This window comes from Adiantum capillus-veneris, chromosome 20, assembly GCF_014529385.1.
Source record: "Adiantum capillus-veneris isolate H3 chromosome 20, ASM1452938v2, whole genome shotgun sequence".
Classification (NCBI taxonomy): domain Eukaryota; kingdom Viridiplantae; phylum Streptophyta; class Polypodiopsida; order Polypodiales; family Pteridaceae; genus Adiantum; species Adiantum capillus-veneris.
Window position 1 is genome coordinate 106,902,464 of NC_140950.1, and position 17,195 is coordinate 106,919,658.

At 45.9% G+C, this 17,195-nt stretch overlaps 1 protein-coding gene across 1 annotated transcript in view; it reads left to right on the top strand.

Annotated features, from left to right (window-relative positions):
- Positions 1-212: 212 nt before the first annotated feature.
- LOC147433039 (uncharacterized) overlaps positions 213-17,195 on the top strand; it is a 31,184-nt gene continuing 14,201 nt past the window's right edge. Inside the window, exons 1-2 of the mRNA XM_086492788.1 lie at positions 213-1,158; positions 1,511-1,706. Of these exons, the coding sequence (XP_086348914.1) occupies positions 977-1,158; positions 1,511-1,706 (378 nt within the window). The 5' untranslated portion in view covers positions 213-976. The remainder of the gene's footprint in view (positions 1,159-1,510; positions 1,707-17,195) is intronic.

Sequence of the window (17,195 nt, forward strand, 5' to 3'; positions counted from 1 at the left end):
CGGCGCCTTAGCAAAATGAGCTTTTGTTTTAGTGACAACAAGTTACGCATAGATAGATAGGTAGATTTCTTAATTTGCACCCTATTTATGTGGGGATGCGGAACGCCCCCTAACTCAAGGCACCATATGATATGCATGAGCATAAAATTTGCGTTTTGAGGAGAGCTTTCGATCTGGCTGGTCCCTCGCTCCCGCTCCCAACCCCCACCATGACCATCTGTCACCTGTGAGATTGCATTGCGCGCCCATTTTACCGGTTCCCAAGTTCCAATCAACCCTGCTCCTCAATTTGTCGCCGTCGCGCGCGTGCAGCCCTCGTAAACCTCCTGCGCTTTTCTGCAGCAGTGCAGCAGCACGTGCACGCCCTTGCTTCACAACAGAGGCTCTGAGAGCAAAAGGAGGTCGCGGTAAAGATCTGCGGTGAAGAAAGCTGGCCTTTCGCTTCCCTATCACGCTCTTTATCCAGAACTCTTCACAGGCTGTGGCTAGCGGTCTGCAATCTCGTTGAAACTAGCTAGACTAGCTTTTTGGGCCAGCATCAAGGTTACCTGTCGTCCTTTCAATCACCCTTCAGACAGAAAGGGCCTAATCCTGTGGATTTGGCCCGACAAAAGAATCCTTGATCGCAGTCCTAGAACCTTTGCCCCGAGCCTGACGATTGCAAAATCCCTGGTGGCTATTCTTGTTCCGAGCATAAAAACTTCGTGGACCAGGCACACAGCACACCTACATCGTCATTGCTCGCTGTTTGTATGACGCTATCACAGCTTGTATCTGTATTGTGCAGTTTGTGAGTGATCTATCATCTGATCAAGCTGGTAGCTTCACATCAAACACACTGATAGATGAAGGAAGCTCTCTAATTTGCCACATGTTGGGGCTTCTTTGATTGTAACACAGAGGTCATTTCAAGCATTCTGTTTGAATACCTGTCTAGAGCTCCAATTCTGGAGCCATTCTCTCTTTATATGTGGCCATGAGGGGTGCTGAGGCAGATTCTGATGCTGAAAAGAAACAAACATACATTACTGAATTCGAGCCAGGGCCTGTTCCACCTCTCAAGCCTGTTGACAAGTATGGTTTTCTCAAATCAGACCAATCCACGACTGTTCCTGCAGAAGTATCCAGCAAATGCAAGCCAAGGAACGAGAGAGAAAGGTAGTTATTTTCTTGATGTCTTCGGAATGAATTTTAGTCGTAACATTCAAGTCTGGCCATGCAAATGCCACGGAACAACATGCCATTTTATGTAGTCTCTCAGGGTAGCTCATGTAGATTAGTTATTGTCACACATTGCTTTCTCAAGCGTCATAAGTATCTTTTGCATTTTGTTAGTGTTGTCCATCTGTTAGTCCACTTTGGTTTCTGCTCGGTCATACTAGGGCAGGTACTGTTAAACTCTGTGTAATTATCTTTGGTCAAGTTGGAGACTTGTTTAGTGGGTTTTGTGCATTGGATTCTAGTGATGAGCATGCTCATTTATGCTCACCCTGTTGAGTACTTTGTGCAGAGAAGAGAAAAGGTTAAGGAAATGGCGGAAAATGATTGGAGTTGGAGGGGCTGACTGGAAACATTACGCACGACGGAAACCCAGCGTGGTCAAAAGGCGCATCAGGAAGGGAATTCCTGATTGTTTGAGAGGATTAGTTTGGCAGTTAATTTCTGGGAGCAGAGACTTGCTTCTCATGCATCAGGGGGTATATGAGGTACACAACTTTCTGAGCGCTGTTAAGTTAAATGCAGGCAAGATTTTGTTATAGTAAAGCGCTTGACATGACCCTAGTTTTACCTACTGCAAGGAGACTCTGAGGTCCAATATGCTTTTTGATGTTAAAGAGGGTCCTCTTCCAGTTGCCTTCACACGATGCAAGTATGTGCTGCTACTACATTTTGTTCCTCTCTTTCCGTTGCATGTGGGTTGCGCACCCAGACACTTGTAGGCAGATACTCCATCATGTACATGCTCCTTAATGCTTCCATCAGCTTTGTTGTTGGCCTTTCCCTTGTCCATTTTTGCTATAATATAGGGTTCTTAATTTTTCAATATTTGGGGGGGGTGGTGTGTTATTTTGAGGTCATGGGTCATGTTTGACTTGTGTGACCTTCTACCTATGGAGTGTTGTAGATAGCACTCCACATGGTGGTATTAAGGGTGAATTGCATGGTTGAAAGCCGGTCTTTGTAACAGGCAAGTCACTTCTTGTGCAACACACACTGCACTAGAATTAACATGCTTAATCGATGTGCACTTTTGGAATTGTCGCAACCCTACCGAAAGCCTCTAGGTAAAGCTCTAACAATTGAGGAGTATTTGTCAAATCTTCCTCCATCCACTTTGCATCAAGAGCATGATCATTCCTAAACGTGACCAAGTGTTTTTGGACCAACTTACCCTTCACTTTCCTTGTGCGCTAGGATTTGCTTGGGTATAAAAATATAAACCTTCTACCTTAGGTTGCTCCTCTGGCTTTGTGTCCTCTAGAACTTGTTCCTTGAAAGGTCATAGTAGACTCAAACGAAAAGCATTGTGAAGCATGTGGCAACTTTACTCGAAAGGATACCCACCTTGTTAATCTTTTTGGAGACTTGGGGGAACCATAGTATGTCATACGTAGCTTTCGATAAAGCTTCTCCTTACCCTTCCACCTTTCTTAATTTAGCCTGCTCAGAACTGCAAAAGCACCTAGTCACTTTTCTCTAACTTCAAGTTGTGTCAATGCTTGTATGTTGCTGTCTTATGCCGTTCTTGAGACTTTTGCAAAGCTTTCTTAACCTTGGAAAATGACGTGGCTAGATCTTCTACAAAACGATCTACGTGAAAGATCTTATCCTTGGTGCACAAGATAGGCGGAACCTATCCAAGTCGCAACGGAAAAGGTGAATTGGATTAGATCAAGTGTGCAACTGCGAGCAAACATCCTCTCGAGAAAGGGCAGCCACTGGATCTCAGATCTACTGGCGTAGTGCGTGTGTGTGTGTGTGTGGGCTTGCTTTATTATAATGCCTTTATGTCACTTGGGCCCCATTGGACGGGGTCCCATAAGTTGGTGGGAACTTATTCCGCTTCTTCTTCTTCTGTTGCTTCCGCTTCTTAGGGTTTAGGCCTCTCAGCCGGGATCTATAGGTTGGCTTCATTCTTCAGTGGCTTGATCGAGCAGCAATTTTTGACATTTGATACCACTGTCACGGGGACGGGCACCATGTGCCAACGGAAAAGAACAGACTGAACACACTTTTAGCACTTCAAATAACATTGAGTTGAAAGAGAGATGACACACGAGACGGAGAGTGGCGGAGTTCCACCCTAGAGAGCACTAGCCCCAACCCTTGTGTCACATGCGCACTTCACTTGCGCCACGTGGACATGCTTTTGCCATGGTCTAGCATCAGTTAAAGCCTAGCTTAGGACTGAGCCTACCACTTTGTGAGCCTCTAGCAGGACGTGTATACCCAGGCCGGTCACAATTGCATACCCTCTCTTGCACATTCAGCTAGCACGAGCATTTTCCAGAGCATAGAACCCTTTTTGCGAAAGTACACATCTTTCACTTATTTATTAATAAGTGACTTGTTGGAAAAGTAGGTAAGGCAAATTGCTAAAGAAACTATAAAAGAAACCCTTTGGGCACTCAGTAGAAGCAGAGGAGCAGTAATCCAATAGCAGAAGGAGCCTCTCAACAGAAGTCCTAGCAGCAGCTAGCGTTTTGCATCCACTGCAGAGCCTAGCGTTTTTGGGCAATTTTCAGCCATCAACGTTTTTGCCGTAGTACCAACCCTTAGCCTCGTCGCATACCAGATCCCATTCCCGGCAGCAGATCCTCACTGGAAAGCCATCCATTGCGACAATTTTTAGTTTTCAGCCTCGTCGTCATCGTCATCGTCACGACACAGTTCCAGTTTTCAGCCCCTTACATCAGTCGTCGTCCCCACGACGATCGTCGTCGTTATCATCATCGACATAGTCCTAGATTTCAGCAGATTCTTAGCGATAGCAGATTTCAGCCCTAGCCTTGTGTCGTCGTAGTCACGACGACATCATCGTGTCCGTGACGGCCGTTGTCGTCATCAGCATCGTCATCGTCATTGACATAGTACCTCCAACACCTCAAGCATCTCAAGCACCCTAAGCATCTCAAAGTATTCATAGCATGACCAACATGATGACCCCATCGTAGACCTCCCCGTCCTTGACATAGAAGTCGCATGACCTCTTGTCGACTTAATCGTCTTCGACATAGACAAGTAGTACCCGTTGTCGAGTTCATCGTCTTCGACATAGACCAGCAGTGCCCGTCGTCCACATCATCGTCTTCGACATAGACAAGCAGTACCCGTCGTCGACATCATCGCCTTCAACATAGACCAGCAGTGCCCGTCGTCCACATCATCGTCTTCAACATTGACCAGCAGTATCTGTCGTTGACATCATTGTCTTCGACATAGACCAGCAGTACCCGTCGTCGACATAATCGTCTTCGACATAGACCAAGAGTACCCGTCGTCGACATCATCGTCTTCGACATAGACCAAGAATACCCGTCGCTGACATAGTACCATGTCGTTGACATAGTCCCCATCAGTACCTCGTCGTCGACATCATCGTCATCGACCTAGAACTCGGGTACCTCAGTACCCTTTAATATCACAGTACCTGTACCCAGTATCAGTAGCATCAATACCCATTAGCATGAGCATCTCAACACTTAGTCATTGTAGTAGCATTTGTGCAAGAATAAAGAAAGTACTTGCTTTGGCAACATAGCAAGGGAGCCCTTGAGGGTTGGGGTCTGACATCCCTGTGTCTGTCTCTTTTCTCTCTCTTATCTCTCTCTTTCATTCAGTTCAGTTCAGTTCTTTCAAGTGAAGTAAAGCGTCCCTTGTGTTTAGTACTAGATCCGAGCTAAATCCATAAACACTTCCGTTGCACCAGACACATTGGTGCCCCTTTCGGTATTTCTATATATTGCTTGAACTCAGTTATCGCCGGTACTCCATCCTCTGCACCTTACTGTAAGGTGCAGCGGAAGTGAATGTTGATAGTGCTCAGGATGAGTGCTCCGAACTGTGCTCAAGGATTGCTTTTACTTACGGAAGGGAGAGCCTTCCGTTCTTCTTAGAGAGAGAGTGCAAGTGCAATGATCACAAACAAAGTGAATGCTACTGTGAATGAGAGTGCTGAGAATGAGAGATAGAGGGAGATACAAGCATACGACACCAGATGGTTCTTAAACCCTCCTCCAAGAGCCCCCCTCTCTATGGCGAGAGGTCTGTGCTATAGATTGATCATTGCACAAATGTGGTACAATGGTTTTGATGCAATGGACTTGATGCTATGATGCTAGATGAGGCTAAGTCGATGATGATGGCGATGGCGACCAATGGGCTGAATTCTGAAATTTCTGCCGTAGTGCTAAGCTGGACCAAAATGCTACCTGATCTGCTATTGAGGGCTGGAATTTGGCTGAGCGACAAGGCTGGAAACTGATCAATGTCTTGGCTGAGTTCTGGCAGAAAACGGTGGGGGTTCCTGGCTGTGTAAGGTGCAGCGGAAGTGAATGTTGGACTTTGCTCAAGATGAGTGCTACGAACTGTACTCAAGGGTTCCTTTTACTTACGGAAGGGAGAGTCTTCTGTTCCTTTAGTGAGAGAGTGCAAATGATCACAAACAAAGTGGAAAAACACTGCGAATGAAGGTGTTGAGAGAGAGAGAGAGAGAGAGAGAGAGAGAGAGAGAGAGAGAGAGAAGAATGTGAGAGAGAGAGAGAAGAATGTGACACCAGAATGTTGTCAAACCCTCCTCCAAGGGCCCCACTCTCTATGGCGAGAGAGGTCTATGCTGATTGCACAAATCTGGTACAATGGTCTAGATGCAATGGACTTGCTGACGATGTCGACGACAATGATGACGGCGACGAGACTGGCTGAAATCTGAAAACGCTAGGGGTTGAAATCTGCTAACTGCTGAATTCTGACATTATGTCGGCGAGGACGGCGACGCGACGACGATGCGCTGAAAACGTAGATGCTGAAATCTGCGAACAGCGGGCTGAAACTGAAAACGCTAGTTGATCTGACTGTGTTGCGAGGATTTGTTGCGGGAAGGTGAGACATGTGAGGTTTGGGGCTGTTGCGGCGGAGTCTAAGTGCTGATAACTGAAAACGCTGATGCTAATGGCTGATCTGTCACTAGGAATCTGCAAAACGCTAGGTGTCTGCTGCGGGAAGGTGAGATCTGCGAGGTTTGGGGTTGCTGCGGCGGAGTCTAAGTGCTGAAAACTGAAAATGCTGATGCTAATGGCTGATGTGTCACTGGGAATCTGCAAAATGCTAGGTGTCTGCAAGATGCAAAAACGCTAGCCCTGAGTTGATGCAGAAACGCTGGGCAAGCTGCTGTACGAAACGCTAGGTCTTCTGTGATTTGCTAACGCCAGTGTTGATTTGCAATCTGCAAAACGCCGATGATCTGCAATTGTTGAAAACGCTAGGCTGGTCTTGATGGTTGAAAAACGCTAGGTTGTCCTGCCAAGTCTTGTTGAGAAGGTGCACTCCCAGACACTGGGTCTCTGTTGCCTCTTCTGCCAGAAAGTGCTAGCGCTAGCTTTTATTTATACTTGCTTAGCCAATTTGCCCTACCATGTTCCCAACAAAGTTAGTTATTAATAATAAGTGAAAAATGGCTAAAATAGGGAAAATGGGTTGTGTGCACTGTAAAATGCTCATGATGGCTATTGACTGTCATGGTGATGATCATGCTCTGTGCAACCAGAGGATATGCAACTACTCTAAGTGCCTGGACATACACGGCTTGCGCACAGGCTCACAAAGGTGCTAGAATACTTCCTAAGCTAACCTGAACCCTAGACCCGAAGTAGCTTGTCCACATGCACATAGGGTTAGATGTGCACGTGACATCCCCTCCTTTTTAAAGTGAGGTACTGGTACCGAACTGTATGGTGTCGAGGGAGATCGCCAACATCGTCTAGAATCTTGGGAAGGACTCTTTGCTGGCCCACTCTGATGCGTGGGTCGTGCGTGTTAGGTGCAGCGGAATGAATGTTGTATTTTCTCAAGATTAGTGACCTTCATTGCTCAAGGTTCCTTTTAGTTCTTAGGGAAAGAGAGAGCTTTCCGTCTTATGGAGAGTGCTATGATCACGAACAAAGTGAGTGGATATTGTGCGTGCAAGTGAATGAGATTGAGAGAAGGAGAGAGAAGAGATACGACACCGAGAGGTTGTAAAACCCTCCTCCGAAGGCCCCACTCTCGTCGGTGAGAGTGGTCTACTTGATTGCACAATAGCGTACAATGCGAATGCAATGGACTGATGCAATGGGACTATGCCGATGACGACGACGGTGATGACGACGGCGACTTAGGCTGAAATCTGTGACTTTCTTGGTGGCTGAAAATGACTGTTTCTCGCTGTTTTAATGGCTGAAAATTGACTGTTTTGTCGGGGTCGAAAAGGGGATAAAAAACTCTGCTGTCATCTGCTCTTTGGCTGCGTTTTTGGGGAGAAGTTCCTTGCTGAAAAACGCTGGGACAGCAGAGGGTTTCTCGCTGAAAATTGCAGGTTTTCAAGTGCTTAATAAACCCTTACCCGGTTGTGGTGATCTGCTGCAAATTGCTTGATGAAAACGCTGCATGGCTGAGGTTTTCTCTGGCGTTAGTGGTTGCTAAAAACGCTGATCTGACCAAGGCAAAAACGCTAGCTTTCCCTGTTTGCTGGTGATAGTTGCATGGGAGGAAAACACTAGGAACTGGGGTCTTGATGGTGCTGGGATCTGGAAACGCTAGGCTAGGGGAGGGAACTCGCCAAGGCCTTGCGGGGGCTGAGGGTACTCATGAGAAGTTGCCTGTTGAGCGGGAAGCTCCTGCTGCCTCTTCTGCCGGAAAGTGTGAACTTTGGTTTGCTTATATATTAACTTAGCAAAATTGCCCTACCTACCTTTGTAGGAAAGTCACTTAAAAATAATAAGTGAAAATCCCAATAAATAGGAAAATAGGCTAAATGCACTGGAAAATTCCCCTAACTGATGCGAATGGATTCTGATGGGAATTTCGATGATCATGCTGTGTGCAACCGGAGGATATGCATCTATGCTAAGTGACTGGGCATGCACGGTCTACGAATAGACTCACAAAAATGCCAGATCACTGCTAATCTAAACTGATTGAACCCTGTGGTGTGGCTTGTCCACTGACACATAGGGTTGGGATGTGTCACGTGACATCCCCTCCTTTTCAAAGTGAGGTACTGGTACCGAACTGTATGGCGTCGAGGGAGATCGCCAACAGCATCCGGAATCCTGGAAGGGACTCTTCGCCGGCCCACTCTGATGTGTGGGTCGTGCGGTACTTGAACTTCATAAAGGTCTGCAACGCTTGCTTCTTTGGGCCGCGCCGAAAGCGACTCAAAGTCTTCTGAATCTCCTTTCGTGCTTCAACTTCGTCTAGAGTCCTGCTTCTTTCGTCTTCAAGAATCTCCATGGCTGAAAATTCCTGAAACAATCTCCAACACAAAACCATGAACATACCCATTCCATGTATAGTGAAAGAAAAAAATCTGGTCTTTTCTAAAGACTGTGTATGCAATGTAGATGAACATAGAGACGGAGTGACAACCCGTTCATCAAACACATGTAAACAATGCGATCGAATCTTTTCTGTTTGATCAAAATCAATCAACTGTGGCAAATCACAATGGAAATGCCCATGCTTGGTACTCATACAATCATGTGCTCCTTCCAAAACTTTGTCATGCCAAGGAAGAGACATGCAATGTGACTTTCTGACATAAAAACTTTTCAGCTTAACAATCCGCATAGATTCGTGCTCATCCATGAGAGAACCGTGCTCAACATATAGTATGTTATGCCTAGGAAAAGGGATCACATAACGATGCTGACTAAAATACAAGAAACCTTCACGAATGAAACACTCGAACAATGCGTGCATATCAATCATGCGAATACACAATACTTCCTGTGATGGTTCCTTGGACCAAGGCTCGAGAGCCAAGATCGGTTCGTCGGGATCTATCGAATCTTCTTGTGGGGGATCTGTGGACCTCGACTCGAAAGCCAAGATCGATTCTTCCTGAATGAGTTCTTCTTGAGTGGGTTCTTTCTGAGGGGGTTCTGTTGACCTAGGCTCGAGAGCCAAGATCGATCCTTCGTGAGTGCTCATATTTGCAACGAGGTTAGCTTCGCTAGAAAAAGCATCCACTAACACATCATCCTTTTGAACAATCACATCATCTTCATGCAACTCATCATGCTTGTGAGAAATCACATCTTGATCATGCAAATCATCATGCTTGTCATTGGCATCCAAATCATCATGCTTAGCAATATCATTCAAATCATCATGCTTATCTTTGTCATCCAAATCATCATCATGCAAATCCTGTGTATCATCATGCTTTGGAGAAGAAGAGACTGAGAGAGTCTCCTTTTCCCGATCCTGTGTATCATGCTTTGGAGAAGAAGAGACTGAGAGAGTCTCCTTTTCCCGATCCTGTTGCATCTGTGCCTGTATGCGAGAAAAGAGTCGCAACATCTCTTGCCTTATTGCGTTGTTCTTGCGATCAAACTTGGCTTGCATTTCTTTGTTCTCTCGATCAAATTCTGCTTCTCTTGCTTTGGCTTTCAAGCGTGCTTGCTCGCTCTCACGCGCTATGGCTGCCATTCTTTCTTGATACTGGCGCTCTATGGCTGCCATGTCTTCTTCGTAGGCTTTTCTTTTTGCTTCTCTTTCTTCGTCTAACTCCTCCATAGGAGTTCGTGCAATCGTTGTCGTAGATGGGGAAGGGTCGGAAAAACCTCCTGGTGAGGAAAATTCTTCTTCGCCTCTCTCATGCTCATCACCTCCAAGCAAAGTATCCATTCCGCTTCGAGTGATGACCATTCTGAAGTCGTGGGTTCTTGTGGGTTCTTGTGGTCTGGGTTCTTAAGTTCTCGAGGAACTTGGGTTCTTGGGTTCTTAAGTTCACGAGGAACTTGGGTTCTTGAGGTTCTTAAGGTGCTTGATTCGTGAGAATCTAGGGTTCTTGAGGTTCTTGAGTTCTTGGGGTCCTTGATTTGTGAGAATCTAGGGTTCTTGAGGTTCTGGAGTTCTTGGGGGTCTTGGGTTCTTGGGGTTCTTGAGGTTTTCTTTCGCTTGCAAATCGCGTTGGAGAAGGATCTTCTCTTCACCCGAGTTCTACTCTTTTCTGCGGGCGCACCCCTTGGCGGCCTTGCGCTCACACCAAGGTTGCTTTTTCCCACCTTACGTCGATTGGCCGGCCGCTAAGTGCACGGTCCGCTCTCAATGAGTGAAAAGAGACACAAGGGGAGGCTGGACAAGCCCTTCTTTCTTGGGATTCCTGTCACTCTTCAACAAAACACGATTAGGAATCGCCATGCCCAAGTAAACTTGGGTTTGTGCGATCGCAACAAGCAAAAAAATTATTGTGGTTCTTGTGGTTCTTTCCTTGAGTAATGCCGAACACTTCCAAAGCTCTGATACCAATGTTAGGTGCAGCGGAATGAATGTTATATTTTCTCAAGATTAGTGATCTTTATTGCTCAAGGTTCCTTTTAGTTCTTAGGGAAAGAGAGAGCTTTCCGTCTTATGGAGAGTGCTATGATCACGAACAAAGTGAGTGGATATTGTGCGTGCAAGTGAATGAGATTGAGAGAAGGAGAGAGAAGAGATACGACACCGAGGGGTTGTAAAACCCTCCTCCGAAGGCCCCACTCTCGTCGGTGAGAGTGGTCTACTTGATTGCACAATAGCGTACAATGCGAATGCAATGGATTGATGCAATGGGACTATGCCGATGACGACGACGGTGATGACGACGGCGACCTAGGCTGAAATCTGTGACTTTCTTGGTGGCTGAAAATGACTGTTTCTCGCTGTTTTAATGGCTGAAAATTGACTATTTTGTCGGGGTCGAAAAGGGGATGAAAAACGCTGCTGTCATCTGCTCTTTGGCTGCGTTTTTGGGGAGAAGTTCCTTGCTGAAAAACGCTGGGACAGCAGAGGGTTTCTCGCTGAAAATTGCAGGTTTTCAAGTGCTTAATAAACCCTTACCCGGTTGTGGTGATCTGCTGCAAATTGCTTGATGAAAACGCTGCATGGCTGAGGTTTTCTCTGGCGTTAGTGGTTGCTAAAAACGCTGATCTGACCAAGGCAAAAACGCTAGCTTTCCCTGTTTGCTGGTGATAGTTGCATGGGAGGAAAACACTAGGAACTGGGGTCTTGATGGTGCTGGGATCTGGAAACGCTAGGCTAGGGGAGGGAACTCGCCAAGGCCTTGCAGGTCTGAGGGTACTCATGAGAAGTTGCCTGTTGAGCGGGAAGCTCCTGCTACCTCTTCTGCCAGAAAGTGTGAACTTTGGTTTGCTTATATATTAACTTAGCAAAATTGCCCTACCTACCTTTGTAGGAAAGTCACTTCAAAATAATAAGTGAAAATCCCAATAAATAGGAAAATAGGCTAAATGCACTGGAAAATTCCCCTAACTGATGCGAATGGATTCTGATGGGAATTCCGTTGATCATGCTGTGCGCAACCGGAGGATATGCATCTATGCTAAGTGACTGGGCATGCACGGTCTACGAATAGACTCACAAAAATGCCAGATCACTGCTAATCTAAACTGATTGAACCCTGTGGTGTAGCCTGATTGAACCCTGTGGTGTAGCTTGTCCACTGACACAGGGTTGGGGTGTGTCACGTGACAGTGCGATACTTGAACTTCATAAAGGTCTGCAAAGCTGGCTTCTTTGGGCCGCGCCGAAAGCGACACAAAGGGATCTCTGTGGCTGCTTCAATGTTCCAACTTCGGCTATGGACGTTGGTCCACCTTCAATTATCTCTGAGGAGGAAAACCCCTGAAACCATCTTTAACAAAAACATGAACATACCCATTCCATGTAGAGTGACTGGAAAAATACTATTCTTCCGAAAAGACTGTGCATGCAATTGAGATGAACCAAGTGACGGAGTGTCAAACCGTTCACCAAAAACATGCAAAAACTGGGGTCGAAACTTGACTTTCTGATCTACATCTATCATGGAATGGAAATGCCGATGCTTGATGGTCAATCTTCTTGTGCTCTTCCTAAGACTGTGTCATGCCAAGGAAGAAACATGGAATGTGAATTCCTTAAATGCAAACTTTTGTTCTGTTCAAGAGAAATCCGCATACATCCGTGCTCATCCATGAGTGAATCATGTGCATCGTGCAATACGGCATGCCTGTGGAAGGAAACACATAAAGACGGTGACGAAAATACAAGAAACTGTCACGAATGAAACACTTGAACAATGCGTGCTCACTAATCATGCGAACACACAATACTTCGTGAGTGATTTCGTTGGACCTCGACTCGAGTGCCAAGATCGGATCTGCGTGATTGTTCGTATGTGCAATGAGGTTAGCTTCACTATACAAATCATCATCTAAACCATCATCCTTGTGAACAATCATATCTTTATCATGCAAATCATCTTGCTTGTGAATAATCACATCTATATCATGCAAATCATGTGTGTCATGCTTTGGAGAAGAAAAGACTGAGAGAGTCTCCTCCTTTTTCTTTACAAGCTTCGCCTGCACATTAGAAATGAGAGGTCAAGAATGGACAACTTCCTCTCCACGAATGACAATGGGAGAGTCACTTTTGGCATTGAAAGTGAGAGTATTGTATACCCAATCAATGAGAGGGTTATGCTCACGAAACCATCGAATGCCTAGAATCATATCACATCCTGGAAGAGGAGACACTTCAAATTTTCTGCGGAAGGACACTTATTGTACCGTGAATAACACATCAAGGCACTCTCTTGTAATGAGAGAGTCCATACCGGAAGCGAAGCCCGACACCTCGAAAGGAGATGTCTTGTGAACCTCCAAGCGGGCTCTTTCGACAAGAGAGTCACCAATCACATCATGCATACTACCAGAATCAAACAAGACCACCATGTGTTGACCATTCACATGACCATAACACTTCATGAGAGACTCATCAATGATAAGATCATGAGAAACTTGGGACACATGAGTGTTCTCATTTATGGCATTAACAGAGGATGTGGGTTCTGTTGGTTCTTTAGATTCATTAGATTCAATCTTAGGACATGCTTTCTTTATATGACCCTTGGCGTGACAATGATAACATCGACCTTCCTTAGAATAAATGACTTGTTCTTCTGCCGTGATGTATCCTCCTATGATTCCTTGTGCAACTTTTTCACCTGGGGTGGAGCTTAGGTTTAGCAAGTGTGTTAGCTTTACCCTTAGATCCATTTTGAGTGTTCTTTTCCGAAAGACTATTGAAAGATTGGCTAGAAGAGTTACCGTTCTTACCATTCTTACCGTTCTGAGGAGTCTGAGAGGTACTTTGAGAAGACTTGTTCTCCTTGGGTTTTTCCTTGTTGTGCTTCATCTCTTGGGAGAGAGCAATTGCTACCGCCTTGTTGAGATCCACGGGGTCGAAGACTTCTACATCAAACTTGATATATTCGTCCAACCCAAAAAGGAAAGCCTCTTTGTGCTCATCATCCGATTTGCGTAATTGGGTGCTGAGCTGCAAAACACGGTTACAAAAAGACATGACTGGCATACCATTTTGCTTGAGATTGCGCTAATCTTCTTTCAACCGCGCTAGGTACTGAGGAGGCATAACCGTGCCTTGAGCTTGTCTTGGAAGTCGGCCCAATTGAAAGAAAGGGGCGCGCCTTCTTCGGCTTCCTCTAAGTGCGCGGTCAACTGTGCCTCTTGCCATGCGTGGTACCAATTAATGGCATCGCCGGCAAGGTACATGGCTGTCGTCAAAACCTTGCTATTTCCTGTCTTCTTAGTTGTCGCAAAATAAGCATTAAATTGATGTAACCAAGAATGAATAACACTAGCATCCATCTTACCGTTATACTTACTCAATGTCAACTTCTTTGTGACGGGGTTGTTGGAGTCCGAATCTCTGCCTGTGCTACTTGATAAACTACCAACGTCTTTGACCTTTTTTCTTCGGCAGCCACGCTCCAAGGCTAACCTTTTTTCTTCGGCAGCCAAGTGCGCTCGCTCACGCTCACGCTCCAAGGCTACCCTTTTTTCTTCGGCCGCCAAGCACGCTTGCACATGCTCACGCTCCAAGGCTACCCTTTTTTCTTTGGCCGCCAAGCGTGCTTGCTCACGCTCACGCTCCAAGGCTGCCTTTCTGTCACCTGCACATCTAACCCTATGTGTATGTGAACAAGCTACTTCATGACTAGGGTTCAGTTCAGTTCAGTCAATCTAGCTTAGGAAGTGTTTTGGCACTTTTGTGAGTTTGTTCGCAGACTGTGCATGTCCAGACACTTAGAGTAGATACACATCCTCTGGTTGCACACAGCATATGACCATCAGATTTCAGTTAGAACCCATCAGGAGCATTTATATAGTGCATAGAGCTATTTTCCCTATTTTAGCCATTTTTCACTTATTATTTTTAAGTGACTCTTGTTGGGAAACTGGGTAGGGCAATTTTGACAAGCATGTATATAAGAAACCCTAGCGCTAGCACTTTCTGGTAGAAGAGGCAACAGGAACCTGTGTCCAACATTGTGTCCAACAGTGCACCTTCTCAGCAAAGACCCCCCCCCCGGTAGGAGACATAGCGTTTTTCAACCACAAGAACAACCAGCGTTTTCAACAATTGCAGGCCAGCTGGCGTTTTGTAACTTGCAGGTCAACCCGGCAATAACAGACTCAGCAGATACCTAGCGTTTCTGCAGAAGCAGACCCCCAAATTAGACCTAACATTTTTGGAGCAGCATATCAGCCCAACGTTTTGCAGTTCCTTCGCGACAGAACCCCCAGAAGCATCAACGTTTTCAGTTTGCAGCAGTCAGATCCTGCATTAGAACCCCCAAACCTCGCAGATCTCACCTTCCCGCAGCAGATCCTCGTCGCACGGTCAGATCCACCGAAGTTTGAGAGCCCGGAAAATGCAGATTTCAGCATCTGCGTTTTCAACGTGTCGTCGCTGCATCGTCGTCATCCCTTCGTCATTGACATAGAGTCAGAATTCAACAGATAAAGATTTGCAAATTTCAGCCATTAGTGTTTTCAGATTTCAGCCCGTCTCGTCGTCGTCGACATCATCGGCAAGTTCATAGCATTGTAGAGATTTGTGCAATCAATAGTAGACCTCTTTCGCCATAGAGAGTGGGGCCTTCGGAGGAGGGTTTGACAACTTTTCTGGTGTCATATTCTTCTCTCTCTATCTCTCAGTCTCAGCACCTTCATTCACAGTGTTTGTAATCATTTGCACTCTCTCACTAAAGGAACGAAAGGCTCTCCCTTCCGTAAAGTAAAAGGAACCTTGAGCACAGTTCGGAGCACTCATCTTGAGCAAAGTTCAACATTCACCACCGTTGCACCTTACATTGGTAACAGAGCTTTGGCAATGTTCTGTATCACTTAAGGAAAGAACCACAAGAGTTTTTTTGCTTGTTGCGGTCGCACGTAACCCAAGTCCTCTTGGGCGTGTCGATTTCTAATCGTGTTTTTGAACAGTGACAGGAAACCCAAGAAAGAAGGGCTTGTCTAGCCTCCCCTTGTGCTTCTTTTCACTCATTGAGAGCGGACTGTGCACTTAGTGGCCGACAACCAATCGACGTGAGGTGGGAAAAAGCAACCTTGGTGTGAGTGCAAGGCCGCCAAGGGGTGCGCCCGCGGAAAAGAGTAGAGCTCGGGTAAGAGAAGATCCTTCTCTAACACAGATTGTAAGCTAAAGAAGAACCTCAAGAACCTCAAGACCCTCAAGACCCTCAAGAACCAAGAACCACAAAACCCCAAAGTTCCTCGTGAACTTAAAAACCAAAAGATCTCAGTGTGTGCTCATCACCCGAAGCGGAATGGATACTTTGCATGAAGGTGATGAGCATGAAGAAGGCGAAGAAGAATTTTCCCCACCAGGAGGTTTTTCCGACCCTCCCCCTTTCCATTTACGCCTAGGATTGTACCAAATCCGATGGAGGCTTTGGTCAAGTCGATGATGGACATGATGTTACAACAAGAAGCAAATCGCGTTGCCTTAGAGCGCGAGCGCGAAGCACGCAAAGAAAGGCAATCTTGGATTGCGAGCGTGAAGAAAGAAGAGCGGCTCTTGGAGTTAGAGCGTGACGTGCTGAGAGACCAACGCATGCAAGAGTTGGTCCCACAGGTACTCACCTCCAAGTCCGAGGCGACCAAAGAGGTTGGTAGTTCATCAAGTGGCGTAAGCCGAGATTCGGACTCCAACAACCCCGTCACCGAGAAGATCACGTTCAGTAAGTATGACGGTAAGATGGATGCTACGGTTATTCATTCTCGGCTGCATCAATTTAATGCTTATTTTGTGACAACTAAGAAGACAGGGAATAGCAAGGTTCTGATGGCAGCTATGTTTTTTTGCCGGTGATGCCATTAATTGGTACCACGCATGGAAAGAGGCACAGTTGACCGCGCACCTAGAGGAAGCCGAGGAAGGCGTGCCCCTTTCCTTCAATTGGGCCGACTTCCAAGACAAGCTCAAGGTGCGGTTTATGCCACCACAATATCTAGTACGGTTGAAAGACGATTGGCGCAATCTCAAGCAAGATGGTATGCCAGTTATGTTTTTTTCTAATCGTGTTTTGTAGCTCGGCACCCAATTACGCAAATCGGATGATGAGCGCAAGGAGGCTTTCATTTTTGGGTTGGACGACTATATCAGGTTTGATGTCGAAGTCCTTGACCCAATCGATCTCAACAAGGCGGTAGCGATTGCTCTCGCACAAGAGATGAAGCACAACAAGGGAAAGCCTAAGGAAAACAAGACTTCTCCAAGTACCACTCAGACTTCTCAGAACGGTAAGAATGGTAACTCTTCTAACCAATCTTCCTCTAGTCTCTCAGAAAAGAATTCTTCAAATGAACCCGAGGGTAAAGCTAACACAATGGCTACACCTAAGCTCACTCCAGAATCCAGATGAAAAGGCAAAAAAGGAATTCTAAGAGGATATATCACGTCTGAAGAACAAAGCATTTATGCTAAGGAAGGTCGTTGTTTTCATTGTCACGTCAAGGGTCACATAAAAAGAACATGTCCTAAGCTTGAATCTAATGAATCTAAAGAACCCACAGAACCCACTTCCTCTATCAATGCAATAAATGAGAACACGAGTGTGACCCAAGTCT